This window comes from Chiroxiphia lanceolata, chromosome 6 (genome assembly GCF_009829145.1).
Source record: "Chiroxiphia lanceolata isolate bChiLan1 chromosome 6, bChiLan1.pri, whole genome shotgun sequence".
In the NCBI taxonomy this organism is placed as follows: domain Eukaryota; kingdom Metazoa; phylum Chordata; class Aves; order Passeriformes; family Pipridae; genus Chiroxiphia; species Chiroxiphia lanceolata.
In genome coordinates this window covers 64,803,276-64,817,665 of record NC_045642.1, presented here as the reverse complement: position 1 = coordinate 64,817,665, position 14,390 = coordinate 64,803,276, and the positions used below count along the sequence as shown (strand labels likewise).

The window sequence follows — 14,390 nt, the reverse complement described above, 5'->3', positions numbered from 1 at the left end:
CCTTTCCCTGCAGCAGCACTGGCTGGCACGGTGCTCCCTTGGGAGGCAGAGCTTGGAATGCTCCTGGAAGTGGAGCAGTTACATAAGGCCGTGTCAGCTGCAATCAGGGCACTCAGCTCTGCCCTACATGCTAAATTTGGCCATGGCACTGCCAGGCTCCGGGAGTTGGGTGTGCCAAGGCAGGACACGGCCATGGGCTGTGCAGGGGCTGGGGGGTTCTCAGTGTGGTCACCCCTCACTGCTCCCTCCTGCCCTGTGAGAATCCCACAGTCCAGACTGGGTTGGGATGGAAGGACCTCAAAGCCCATCCAGTGCCACTCCTACCATGGGCAGGGACACCTTCCACCAGCCCAGAGTGCTCCAACCTGGCCTTGGACACTTCCAGGGATCCAGGGGCAGCCACAGCTTCTCTGGGCAACTTGATTAGTTTGGGGTTTGTAGGTTTGGGGCTTGTAGTTTGACTGGGTTCAGGTTTGTAGGTTTAGGGTTTGTAACTGGGTTTGGTTTCGGTTTGTAGGTTCAGGGTTTGTAGTTTGATTAGTTTGGGGTTTGTAGGTTTGGGGGTTTTAGGTTTGGGGTTTGCAGTTTGATTAGTTTGGGGTTTATATATTTGGCATTTGTAGTTGGGTTTGGTTTGGGTTTATAGGTTTGGCGTTTGTAGGTTTGGGGTTTGGAGTTTGATTAGTTTGGGGTTTATAGGTTTGGGATTTGCAGTTTGATTGGTTTTGGGTTTATAGGTCTCGGTCTGTACTTTGATTAGTTTTGGGTTTGTAGATTTGGGATTTGTAGTTGGGTTAGTTTTGGGTTTGAAGGTTTGCTGTTTGTAATTGGGTTAATTTTGGGTTTATAGGTTTGTAGGTTTGGGGTCTGTAGTTTGATTAGTTTGGGGTTTGTACTTTGATTAGTTTTTTATTTATAGGTTTGGGGTTTGTAGTTGGGTTAGTTGGGGGTTTGTAGGTTTGGGGTCTGTCCTTTGATTAGTTTTGGGTTTGTAGGTTTGGGGGTTACAGTTTGACTCATTTTGTATTGCAGAACAATCTAAGGCCAAGGCTGATGTGTTGGGCACTGTCAGGAGTGTGTGGGTGGGCAGGAGCAGCACCTACTCCTCTTTCCCTGATTTTTAGTGGTTTGGCAGCTCATTAATCCTTGATCCCTGTAGTGCAGGTCTGGTTTGTGTGATGCCTCAGGGCTGGAGGTGCCTGTTCCTCAGCTCAGTGTGCCCACACCATTATCAACCCCGTTACCTTCTGGGATTTCACACAGAGAATTCCAAACCTTGAGTCTGTGTTCTGACTGAGCTTGAGGGAACGAATTATTTAGAACCTGCCCTATCAAAATGTTCCTTTAACCCTTTCACAGCAGTTCTTTTCTTCACTGTTTTGGAATGAACACTTCTCAGAAGTCAGGGGTGTAGTCTGGGGCTCTCCTGGTCTGCCAAGGAATAAATATGTCATATGTGTGTGTATATCTGGATACCCACACACACATGTATGTGATGTATGACAGAACTTTTGGGGACTGTCAGGAGGCAGATAATCCAGGGAATCTCTTATTGTAAAAGTCAGTTTTATCACCCAAGGGACCTTGTTTCGTTTCAGGGCTTGAGGAGTCCAGGGATTCATCTTACTGAACTGCCAAAATATAATAATATAATGATTGTTCCTTTTGTTTAGCTCTTACATCCTTATTTTTATTGTAATTAGTGAAACAGGTTGGAACCTGGAAGGAACATTCTAAACCATTGCCTGCAGAGCCCCTTTGGGCCCTTGCTGCTCCTTTGCAGACCTTAATTTTGAAACCTTAATTTAAGAGAGAGGGTGAGAAGGGCAGTAAATAACCAGCTTTTCCACCCAGGCAGTCCCTGTGTGGATCCCTCACTGGGGGTGGTGTCCAAGTCCGTGGTGCTTTTTCCAGGGGTGTGTTTAGAAGAGCTGGTTCCCTTTGGAACAGAGGATTAATAGCACAGGGGAAAAAAGAAGTTGAGAGTCTGTGAGTGAGAATTTCTGCAGGAGAACGAGACCTTTGGCACTTGTTTGAATCCCCCCGTGCTGGGGAGCCCCTGTGTGTTGAGGGGGTGTGTCCAGTAAATATTGCCCTGTGTTTGGCCCAGGGAGACTGCAGCTATGGACGGGAGCTCCAGCCCCACTTATGTGTGGAAGACGTAAATATTCCAAGGAATAAGAGGCATCTCCTCATGGCCAAGTCCAGCTGGGATCAGAGAGCACGATCCTCCAGGAAAGGCCTGGCACACACATCCCAAATGAAGCCATTCCTGCCTGACAGAGGTGATGACGAGAGTGAGCTCTTCACCACCTTTAAAATAACCAAGCCAAAGCCTCCCAAAAGAACTCCTGGATCCAGTGTGGAGGTGGATCCTTCGGCATCTCCCTTGGGAACGTTTGCTCTGGATGAACAGCCCGACCAGGGCAGTGAGAGGGACAAGGAGCTGGAGGTGACATTTGACTTAAATGCAGTTATTGACCTGTGTGACAGCAGTGACAGCACTGACCTTCCTGACAGTCCAGCAGCAAAGGGAGACAAACCTGCAGGCAAAGCTCCTGGATCCCTGGGGATGCTCCCCGGGGATTCGGGGTACGAGACATCACCACTGTCCTCAGACTTGTTCTATCTCCCTGAATCCTACGGGGAGTCACTCGGGAGACCCTCCCAGGAGCCTCCTGGCTTAGAACAAACATTGTCCCGTGTGCAGAGGCTTTTGTCACAGTCCCCTCCCCCCATTCCCTCCTGGAATGAACTCGAGGACTTGGAGAACGTGGTGAGGAATGAGGAAACAATATGTCCTGTCCCAGAGGTTATCCCTGAGGGTCACTCTGCAGGACCACGGGGCAATGCCTTCTCCACATCCTTGGGAGCTGATCCTTCACTGCTGCTCATGGAAAATCCCAAACCGAACATCCCCAGGGAATTCTGTGCTCCAAGAAGTCCCTGTTTGTCCAAAACTGCCTCATCTTCCAAGGCTGCTGTTGTTGAAGAGGAGCACACCTGGAATGACAGCTTTGATGGGCTGTTTGACAGCGAGGAATTCCCTGCCGTCCGAGGGAACGCTCCAGCCACAAACCACAGCCTGACAAACGGCCCTTCCAACAGGCACTTTGTTCACAGACACACTGCAGGTGCTGCCACCGACCACGAGAAGGTGCTGGCTGCTGGAGAGCAGAGCATCCATTTGTTTGAGGATGAGCCTGTGGATGACACCGGGGACAGCAGGTTCTCCGTGAGCAGGGAGCCTCCAGCCAGGCCAGATCCAGGTGGGAACGTCGTCGGGACAGATGGAGAGCGAGGATCCAAGGGGGTTCCCTCTGAGGGGCCCTGTGTGAACACCAGCACCTGCAGGGAGCAGCCCCAGAGCAGTAAATCCATGGAAACAGCGGGAGTGCCCGAGCAGGGCCTGGAGAATGAGGATCTCTACGACTGTTCCCAGGAGCTGTTCTCAGTCACCTTCGACCTGGGCTTTTCCATCACAGACAGTGACAGTGAAACCCCCGAGGAAAACGGGAATACTGGGAACACCAGCAAAGCAAACGGTGCCTCGGGGAGTGGTGCAGGGGCAAAATCCACTGAGGATGGAAAGGTATTCCTGAGGGGTGGGTCCAGGCTGGAAACCTCGCCAGAATGGGATTGCAGAGGTCTGGAGAGAAGAGACGTTTCCACACCGTTGTCATTCCAGAGCAGGGGTGTGAATGACAGGGAAGGGCCAGAGGCTGCTCCTGCTGCAGTGCCTTCCCTGAAATCAGGAGGCAGGAGAATGGGAAGGGCATCACCTGAACCTTTGCCTTCGGCACTTTCCACCCCAGTAAGCAGGAAGGGTGGGAATGTCCAAGCTATCAAAAGGATTCCTAGGAAAGTCTTCTCCAGTGCCAGGGAGGAGACTCCAGAGGTGCCTCCTGGAGATAAAGTCCATAAAAGCCCACGTGGGCAGAACTTTGGGAGTTCAGCTGCGGATTCCCCTTTAGGAAGAACTGCAGACCTGGAAGACACCACCCTCCGTGGATCCCGAGCGTGTCCTGCTGCAGGTAGGGGTTTTGGTGGGACAGTTTGGATACCTTCATGTTTAGTCAACAGGATCCAGTGCCTTTTGGATCCTCAGTTTGGTCTTGTGAGTGAGGTGGGAGGGCTGAAAGGAGAAGGAATAATGGCTGCAATACTGGAATTGGGTGGATGAGGAGACTTCACCCCACACACAAGGAAGGACTGGGAATTAAACCTGAACCTCCTCACAAGTGTTAAAGGCGTGGGAGATGTGATTGTGTGAGTTCAAAGCCCTTCAAAGCCCTTTCTTAATCTCAGGATCTGACTGGTGCTCCTCTGGATCTGCTGATCCCTGAATCCCTGCCTTCATGTTTTCCTGTCACTGTTCCTGAGGAATGAAAACTCTACTGATGGATTTCTTTCCATTTCCTCACATGAAAATTGACTTCTATTTAAAATTTTCTGATCACAACTTCAGCACAAGCCTGGGATCTCTTATAGAATCCCAGAATGGTTTGGGATGGAAGGGACTCCAAATCTCATGGTGTCCCACCCCTGCCCTGGGCAGGGACACCTTCCATGCCTTGTCCCCAGTCCCTCTCCAGCTCTCCTGGAGCCCCTTTAGGCCCTGCAAGGGGCTCTCAGCTCTCCCTGGAGCCTTCTCTTCTCCAGGGGAACCCCCCCAGCTCTCCCAGCCTGGCTCCAGAGGGGCTCCAGCCCTGGCAGCATCTTTGTGCCTCCTCTGGACTCACAAACACCGTTCCTTGGCTCCATTCCATGCACCCAGAGGGATTTGTGTCACAAAATGCTGCCACAAGGGTAACTCTTACTCAACTTTCAAGGGCTTTTTCTCTTGGTTTGATGTTTCCCCTCCCTTTTTCCATCTCTGTGCTGCCCAGGGTAATCACTCCCATCCCGAGAGTCTCCAGGGAATCAGGATTTATTGTACATCCCAGCTGGAGATTATCTATTTTGATTAACAAGGCTAAAGAGAACAATATTTGTCCTGCGGATCAATAAATAATCTCCTTTGGAGGTACTTTTGTGAGAGAGGCAGGTTTTGATTGCTCAGTTATAGCAATATTGTGTTGTGAACTCTGCAATTCCCAGTGAATGTTGTTTACTCTTTTTGCTGCAGGAACCAGCAGTGAGAGTGAGGAAGAGATCGTTTTCCAGAGAAAAAACAGGATAAAAAAGAACGTTTTGAAGTCTCCTGATGTGAGTCTTAGAAAAAGAAAATAGGCAATTCAAGCAGCCAAGCACAAATGCTGTGAGCAATGATGGTTATTCCTGTTCCCACAGGGGATGGACGAGAGTGACTTTGAGTACCCACGGCCTCGCGTCCCCAGGAAACGTCGGCACCCCCTGGACATGGTCAGTGAGTGCCTTGGGAAAGGGGGGAGATAATGGGAACTCATCCTTGCTTCCCTGCCTCAGTTCTTCCCCCAGGTCTCCAAAGATCACAGAATCCCAGAAGGGTTTGGGTGGGAAGGGACCTTAATGCCCATCCAATACCACCCCTGCCCCGGGCAGGGACACCTTCCACCAGCCCAGGCTGCTCCAAACCACAGAATATCAACCACAGGAAATCAGGTGTTCCTTCAAAAGCAAATGTTGAAGGGTGACTGAGTTATCCCAGGGCTGGAGCCCCTCTGCTCTGGAGCCAGGCTGGGAGAGCTGGGGGGGTTCCCTGGAGGAGAGAAGGCTCCAGGGAGAGCTGAGAGCCCCTTGCAGGGCCTAAAGGGGCTCCAGGAGAGCTGGAGAGGGACTGGGGACAAGGCATGGAGGGACAGGACACAGGGAATGGCTTCCCACTGCCAGAGGGCAGGGAGAGATGGGATAGTGGGAAGGGATTGCTGGTTGGGAGGGTGGGGAGGCCCTGGCCCAGGTTGCCCAGAGAAGCTGTGGCTGCCCCTGGATCCCTGGAAGTGTCCAAGGCCAGGTTGGATCAACCTGGGCTGGTGGAAGGTGTCCCTGCCCATGGCAGGGGTGGCACTGGATGGGCTTTATGGTCTTTCCAACTCAAACCAGTCTGGGATTTATGACTGTAATTAAACATTCCTTGCTTTCCCCTGACTCTCTGAGGGCTGTGTTCCCTGTTCCCAGTCAGAGTCCAGTGATGACAGTGGGGATTTTGCCCAGAACTGGAGCAGGACCACGAGGAGCAGCTCCACAGCCCAGAACAAAGCCCGGCCAGGACGAGGCAAACGGCTCCGGAGCAGTTCCACAGCCCAGGTGTGTGTGTGACCCCCCGTGTCTCCTGGCTGTGGAAGGTCGTGTTTGGAGCAGCTGGCACTGGAGTTGGGGTGTGGGCACGGGGCTGGGCAGTCTGTGGTGTTAGGACACTGTCCAGGAGGGCTGAGGCTCAGCTGTTCCACACCAGTGCTCTGCAAACACTGGAGCTGAAATCTTGGAACTGGATCTGAGTCCTGCCATCCCTTCCTGCCTGTCAGAGTCTGCAGGGCCCTGGTGACACAGTTCTGAAGCCAAATAACAATGTCCATTTTACAATCTTCAGAAATATTCAAGGGTTAGTCATCTCTGGGAGCTCAGGGTCTTGCCCAGAAATTAATATTATTATTATTATTATTTCCATTGGGATACTTGATCATATGAATTTACTCCCTACTCTGAGGGCTTCAACTTTGAACATTTAAGGCAGCAGTGGTCCCTCTACCCCAAATCTTAAATCTTATTTCAGTATTTGATACTTTGGTCCATCACTGCAGCAGGAGAGGAAGCAGGGCCAAGAATCATCCTAAGTAAAGAGCTCTTAAATATTTGTGGCTGTGGTTCCACTGGGCAGCAATTGCCATAATCAGGGCTCCAGGGCACAATACATTGGATATTTTTGATGTTTGAAAAATAATCTTCATTGTCAAACCTTCCCTACAGTATCAGTGTTTTACATTCTGGGATACAAAGAATGAGGTGGATTAAAATCCATTTTTCAGTTAGATTTAAACATTTTTTTTTAAGGTGAGACCAAAAGGATCTTAGAAAAAGAGTTGTATCTGCTTAGGAAATCCTACTGTGCCTTCACACTGACCTTGCCTAAACATCCATAGTGATGGACAGGCCAGAATTCCACATCCCCAGGAGATCCCAGGCATTAAAACCACTGTGACCAGTCCACTATCAGTCAGGGAGCCCTGTCAGGAGAGACCTGCAATGAGATCAACACAGACTGACCAGAGCAGCCCCTGGCACTGGAGCCAGTCAATCATTTAAGGAGCTGGCACCTGAGCAGAAAAGGGTGAACCCAGGTGGGGTCGGGCTCTGAAGTTCCCACTGATTTGGGTTTGGGGGAATCCAGCCCTTCAAAAGGAACCCAGGTTTCTGACAGCAAATAAAAAGTCACACTGGGTGTATGAGCTGCAAAGCCCCTGGATGGTGTTGGGCAGCTCAGCCCCCCGTGTTGGTGGCTCTGCCTGGGCTGTTCCCTGTCCAGGGGCACACAGGCCACGGGATTCTCCTGCCCAAGCCAGGAGCCCGGTGCCTGTGGTGACCCAGATGCTGGCCTGCAGTGACTCGGGGGTCTCAGGGCAGCATTAGTGCATCAGAACCCCCTGCAAGGCCCCCTGTTTTCCCAGGCCACAGCCAGGCAGTTCCTGGAGGAGGAGGCAGAGCTGTCCCAGCACGGGGCACAGGGGCTGTCGTCGGACGAGAGCGACGGCGCCGAGGACGAGCTGAGCTCCTCCATGGCCCAGTTCCTCAACGATGAGGGGGACGTCACACAGGCCCTGAATGGTGAGGGAGGGGCTCTGTGGGACTCCACATCCTTGGGGGATGGATGGGGTGGGATGGGCATGGCCAGGGGGAAATGAGCAGCGACCCCTTCACCTGGGCTGAGGGGCTGCTCCTGCCATGGCACCCAGAGCTCTGCCAGCTGGGCAAACCTTCTGCAGCCTGAGGAGCTGCTGGAGCTGTGCCAGGGCAGGGTCAGGGTGGATCTCAGGGAAAGGCTCTTCCCCCAGAGGGTGGTTGGCACTGCCCAGGCTCCCCAGGGCAGTGGGCACGGCCCCAAGGCTGCCAGAGCTCCAGGAGGGTTTGGACAACGCTCTGAGGGACAGGGGGGGATTGTTGAGGTGTCCTGGGCAGGGACAGGGGTTGGATTGGGTGATCCTGGTGGGTCCCTTCCAGCTCAGGATATCCTGGGATTCCATGGCAGTTTTCATGACAGCAAGCTGGGGACATTTAGAATCCCAGACTGGTTTGGGTGGGAAGGGACCGTAAAGCCCATCCAGTGCCACCCCCTGCCCTGGGCAGGGACACCTTCCACCAGCCCAGGTTGCTCCAACCTGGCCTTGGACACTCCCAGGGATCCAGGGGCAGCCACAGCTTCTCTAGGAATTCTATTCCTGGGCCTCTCCACCCTCTCAGCCAGGAATTCCTTCCCAATATCCCATCTCTCCCTGCCCTCCTTCATCTCAGAGCCCTTGGGTTGTACTTTGGGATTTCCAGAGGTGGCTGGAGAATTGCAGATTTTTGCTTGGGGAAATACAGGTTTTTGGGAGGCTATAAAGGAATGACTGAATATGGAAAACACAGTGTAACAAGAGTGACTGGAGGGTTGTCTGTGCAGTAACCCTGTGTTCCCTTTGCTGTTCCTGCGGGTCAGACACGGAGATGAGGGCAGTGTACCTGGAGTCCGTGCGCAGCCCCGCCCTGGGCAGCAGGTACAGGATGGTCCATCGGGAGTTCAACAGCTCAGCCATCTTCTCACAGGTGTGCACTGACCTCTGTCCTTGGGAATTGCCCTGGGCTGGGACCATGGGTAGGTTCCAGTCCTGCTCTGAGGTGTAGTTGGCATTTTCTGGTAAATAACAAATTCTAACACAAGACTTGAGCCTGGAGAAGAGAAGGCTCCAGGGAGAGCTGAGAGCCCCTTGCAGGGCCTAAAGGGGCTCCAGGAGAGCTGGAGAGGGACTGGGGACAAGGGATGGAGGGGCAGAACATAGGGAATGGCTTCCCACTGGCCAGGGGGCAGGGTTAGATGGGATATTGGGAAGGAATTCCTGGCTGGGAGGGTGGGGAGGCCCTGGCACAGGTTACCCAGAGAAGCTGTGGCTGCCCCTGGATCCCTGGAAGTGTCCAAGGCCAGGTTGGAGCAACCTGGGCTGGTGGAAGGTGGATGGCAGGGGTGGCACTGGGTGGGCTTTAAGTTCCCTTCCCACCCGAACCATTCCATGTGTGAGAAGCCCCTCAGCCCCTGCTGTCCCTACACCAGGGTTGGATGAGCCAAGTGCCTCCATGGGGAGCAGCAGCACCATCATTCCACTGCTCCACAGCTGACTGGGATTGTTTTTCCCGCAGATTCCCGAGCAGGACGCGGAGTACGTGGAGGACAGTTTCTGTGTGGGGGATGAGGAGGAGGAAGCCTGCAGACAGAGTGGGCCCAGCGAGGAGGAGGAGGAGGAGTGTGTGAACTGGGGTCTCCTCACCAGGGACAGTGTCCCCGGTGCCCCGGGCCGGTACCTGACCCGGCGCAGGAGGAGACTGAACCAGGCCGGGCTGGAGCAGAGCCCGCCTGCCCCGGGGCACAGGAGGAAACCATCCCGGATCGTTGTCCTCAGTGACTCCAGCGAGGAGGAGACGGCTGTCAGCAGGGAGCAGTCCATGACAGCAGGCTGTTCCAGGGCAGGACAGGGGAGCACAGAGTGCCCCCGGCCCTCGGTGCCCCCTGCACGGCACGGCCACGGTGCCAGGGCAGTGCCAGCCCCTCGGCCCGGGGGGCACGACAGGGACATGCTGCTTGGCCTGCAGGCTTCGGGCTCTGAGAGGCTGGATTTGCACCCAGACCATCCCAGCAGGAGCACGTCCTTCCCACCAGCTGCCCCTGGCTCTGTCCAGGCTCCCAGTGAGGTCAGTGTCCAGTCACAGCAGGGACCTTCCTCTCACCCCACGTGCTGGGAAGGGATTCCTGGGGTGGGGCTGTTCTGGGGGCTGTTACAGCACAGCAGCAGGAGTCAGGGAAACCTGAAATGGTCTGAGTGGGAAAGGACCTTAAAACCATCTCATTCCAGCCCCTGCCGTGGGCAGGGACACCTTCCACTATTCCAGGTTGCTCCAACCTGGCCTTGGACACTTCCAGGGATCCAGGGGCAGCCACAGCTTGTGGTGACACAGGAGCAGAACCATTCCTGGTGCTGCCTTCCCTTTGCTGTTACAGCTTTTGTACTCCCAGGGTATCCTGGAGTATCTCAGCAGTCAGTAAATAAAAACTTGGGATTAGATGGTCTCTTGGGACTGACAGCCATGGAGGAGCATGGATCTGTGTGGAACAGCAGTGTCCACCCATTCTGTGGGGTTTGTGCTTGTGAAATACTTGTTCACCATCCTCAGTTAACTCCCTCCAGCCTGAGGTTGGATTCCTGATCTCTCTCACTTCCCAGCCTGACTTCTGTCCTGTACGTGGTCCAGCTTCTGCTCAAATTGTTGGTGAAAGCTGCTGCTTTTGTCATTCTGACTCCTGGACAATCAGATCAGCTCATTTGGGAGGGGGATACAGGGGATTAAAGTGTCACTCTGAAAGTGTTAATATTGCAAAGCATCCTTTTATTAATTTGAGTGAACTCCTCCATGGTCTGTTACAGTCCCTGTGTGATCTCCAGCCCTCACAGGTGAAGAGCTCTGGGAAGAACCCCCGTGGGAGCGCCTCAGATCCAGCGTGTCCCGCAGCCACAGAGCCCTCCTCGGCCTCAGCCAGGCTCTCCCGGGACCCTCTGGGGAAGGGCCCTTCCCTGAGCATCCTGGCAGACAGCAGGGAGATCAGCTGTGGGGCAGAGGTGATCTCCTCCCTGCGGGCAGTGCACGGGCTCCACGTGCGGGTCTGTTCCCTGGGCACCTCCGACTACATCGTCAGCACCCGCCTGGCCGTGGAAAGGACCTTCCAGTCGGAATTGCAGGGCCCTGGGAACAGGAACAGACTGAGCCAGCGGCTGCAGCGCCTGCAGGGCCTGTTCCAGAGGGTCTGTGTGATCCTGGAGACAGACAGGGCCAAACCAGGTGGGTGTTCCCAGGGGGGCAGCACAAGGGAATGGATTCCCACTGCCAGAGCAGAGGGGTAGATGGGATACTGGGAAGGAATTCCTCCCTGGGAGGGTGGGGAGGCCCTGGCCCAGGTTGCCCAGAGAAACTGTGGCTGCCCCTGGATCCCTGGGAGTGTCCAAGGCCAGGTTGGAGCAACCTGGGCCAGTGGAAGGTGCCCATGGCAGGGGATGGGATGGGATGGGATGGGATGGGATGGGATGGGATGGGATGGGATGGGATGGGATGGGATGGGATGGGATGGGATGGGATGGGCTTTAAGGTCCCTTCCCACCTAGACCAGTCTGGGATCATATGATAAAGGAACAAGCAACAATCTTATCCACGCAGAGACCTTTGTTCTAATCCAAATGACACAGTCAGATGGTTCCCCTGTCTGTTCCCAGGGCCATCTAGACAGTAACTGAGAGCTCTTGCTGCACCTGCTCTGCAGAAGAACTGGAGCTCAGATCCTTGATTCCATTACAGATGTTCTGGGCTATGAAACTCCACCACTGCAATCCAGTTGTTGAGGGTGCAGCTTTGGTTTCATGGCAGATCTCACTTGTTGATAGTTCCCATATGGGAACACTGCTAGAATTGGTCCCTGGAGATGCAGCTGCTCCGAGGGGGCTGTAGGAAGTGGGCTGAGTTGGAACTGCTTCTTTATCCCACTGTTGAGGGTGTCACTTGTTTCCATCCTCTTTGTCCAGTTTTTCTCATGACACCAGTTCCAGGGTGCTGCTGGTCCCTCATGGAACAGTGTTCAGGTGCATTTGTACTTGTGTGGCTCTACCAAACCGCTCCTGATTTCATGGAATCCCAGAATGGTTTGGTTGGAAGGGACTTTAAAACTCCTCTTGTTCCACCCCCTGCCATGGGCAGGGACACCTCCCACTATCCCAGGTTGCTCCAAGCTCTGTCCAGCCCGGGATGTGTTCCCTCTCTGTGTGTCTGGTTGTGAGTTCTCAGGGTGAGGGATCCTGGAGCTGGTTTGCTTTGTGAGTCCTCCCACTGGATTTTCACCGAGCTTCCTGTCCTTCCCTCTACAGGAGAAACGTCCCGTTGTTTCCAGCGGACTCAGTACTACGATGGAGTGCTCTCGGCCCTGGTCCAGGCTGGCATCCACCTCCTCTTCAGCTCCTGCCAGCAGGAGACTGCTGTTCTGCTCAGGGACCTGGCCCTGCTGGAGCACAGGAAGGGAGCTGCCATCGATGTTCCCACGGAGCTGGAGGGGCCCCGGCGGGACCTGCTGGGCTTCTACCTGAGCATCCCCCCCCTCAGCTACGTGGGGGCCCTGCAGCTCTGCCACTGCCTCGGCTGCCCCCGTGACCTGGCCAACAGGTAACAACACCCCGGGGCTGCCTGGGCCTGGGCTCTGCCTGGGAGAGCCTGCCTGCACCTTCTGGGGGGACAGAGCCTGCCTGCACCTTCTGGGGGGACAGAGCCTGCCTGCACCTTCTGGGGGGACAGAGCCTGCCTGCACCTTCTGGGGGGACAGAGCCTGCCTGCACCTTCTGGGGGGACAGAGCCTGCCTGCACCTTCTGGGGGGATAGAGCCTGCCTGCACCTTCTGGGGGGACAGAGCCTGCCTGCACCTTCTGGGGGGACAGAGCCTGCCTGCACCTTCTGGGGGGACAGAGCCTGCCTGCACCTTCTGGGGGGACAGAGCCTGCCTGCACCTTCTGGGGGGACAGAGCCTGCCTGCACCTTCTGGGGGGACAGAGCCTGCCTGCCCCATTCCTGGGGCACAGAGCCTGCCTGCCCCATTCCTGGGGCACAGAGCCTGCCTGCCCATTCCTGGGGCACAGAGCCTGCCTGCCCCATTCCTGCTGGGGGACCTGCTCACAGGATTCCTTTCATCACCTTTCCTGCTGGGATCGATTCCCAGGGCCATCCTTCCTGCACCTTTCTGGCTGTAGTAACTGGGGAGATCTTTCCCCCCACCTTTCCTGCTGGGTTAGCTGTTCAGGGAGATCCTTCCTGCTGTGCCTTTCCTGCTGGGAGAGCTGCTTGGAGAGATCCCTTCTGTCCCTGCCAAGGCTCCCAGGAGCTTTCCTGTCCCAGTCTCATCCCTGCTCTTCATGCCTTCCCGTCTCTCCCACTGAGCAGCCCCGGGCACTGACACGGGCTCTGCTTCACCCTCCCTCCTGCCGCCCCACCGCGTCTTTCCCTTTGCCGTTCCCTGTTTTCCCTGCACTTCCCCAGCCTTGCCGGGGTGTGCTCGGGGCAGCCCGGGGTGTTCCCGGTGCTGTATCCAGAGTATCCAGGGCCCTGCTCACCCCCTGCCCTCTCTTGCAGCTCCCCCAGCGCGGTGGCCGCGGCCGCGCGGCTGAGCCGGGACTGTGCCGAGGAGATCCAGCGGTACCTGCGCCACAGCTTCGACCCTCAGCTGCTGCCGCAGCCCCCCCGCGCCGGCGGGAAGGGCCCCGCGGCCCCCCGGAGCTGAGGGGACTGGGGGCCCTGCTCTGCACTTTACTGGGATTGGTGTCCAACCCAATAAACCCTCACAAGCACCGGGCTTGGGAGGCACCGGCCGGGCTGGGAGCACCCCGAGATTCCTTTGCAAAACACGGTGGCTCCGGTGCTTCGGCAAAGCAAAGCCTTGGGGGGTCAGGGGAAGGAGCCCCCCGGCAGCTCCTGCCCTTGGCTGCAGCGCTGAGCCCCGCGTTTCCTGGGAAGAAAGGGAATTGCCCGGTGTTCCTCGTGCCCGGGACACCGGGGCACTGCTGGGTGGGCCCGGGGCAGGTCCCCTGGTCCTGGGGGGCCTCACGTTCCCGTCCTGCTCCCTCTGCCCCGGCTGCAGGAGCTCGGGGATCCTTTCCCGGCACCGCCCGCGCGGCCTCTGCTGCCACACTGTGGCTACCTGGAAAAGGACCGGGATCTTCATTCCCATCCCTTCCCGCTCACAGCTCTTTGCAGGGAGTTCCACTTTCCTGGAACAGCTTCCCACTGCCAGAGGGCAGGGAGAGATGGGATAGTGGGAAGGGATTGCTGGCTGGGAGGGTGGGGAGGCCCTGGCCCAGGTTGCCCAGAGAAGCTGTGGCTGCCCCTGGATCCCTGGAAGTGTCCAAGGCCAGGTTGGACGGGGCTTGGAGCAACCTGGGATAGTGGAAGGTGTCCCTGCCCGTGGCAGAGGTGGCACTGGATGGGCTTTAAGGCCCTTCCAACCCAAACCATTCCCTGAGTCCATGATTCAAAACCAAGGGGATGAAGCCTTGAGGCCCCATCCCAAGCTGGGCAGGTCATGGATTCTGCTGCTCCACAAAGTCCAACGGATCCATGAGTAAAATAAGCTCATCCTTGTTTATTACATTAAGGAAATGTAAAAATTCAGACTCTCCCTCAGGGACAGTAAAAAGCAGTTTCAG

General features: G+C 55.6%; 1 protein-coding gene across 10 annotated transcripts in view; it reads left to right on the top strand.

Moving 5' to 3' along the window:
- The window catches only part of FANCM (FA complementation group M), a 51,913-nt gene extending 38,336 nt beyond the window's left edge, over positions 1–13,577 (top strand). For 2 of the 10 annotated variants that reach the window (XM_032691838.1, XM_032691837.1), the window contains exons 14-23: positions 2,111–4,034; positions 5,129–5,208; positions 5,293–5,364; positions 6,076–6,225; positions 7,584–7,740; positions 8,612–8,718; positions 9,307–9,855; positions 10,587–10,998; positions 12,072–12,363; positions 13,321–13,577. In XM_032691838.1, the coding sequence (XP_032547729.1) occupies positions 2,111–4,034; positions 5,129–5,208; positions 5,293–5,364; positions 6,076–6,225; positions 7,584–7,740; positions 8,612–8,718; positions 9,307–9,855; positions 10,587–10,998; positions 12,072–12,363; positions 13,321–13,468 (3,891 nt within the window). In that variant the 3' untranslated portion in view covers positions 13,469–13,577. Of the gene's footprint in view, positions 1–2,110; positions 4,035–5,128; positions 5,209–5,292; positions 5,369–6,075; positions 6,226–7,583; positions 7,741–8,611; positions 8,719–9,306; positions 9,856–10,586; positions 10,999–12,071; positions 12,364–13,320 lie in introns of those variants that run through there. The other 8 variants (XM_032691845.1, XM_032691840.1, XM_032691839.1 and 5 more) reach the window with 7 other exon arrangements.
- Positions 13,578–14,390: the final 813 nt, after the last annotated feature.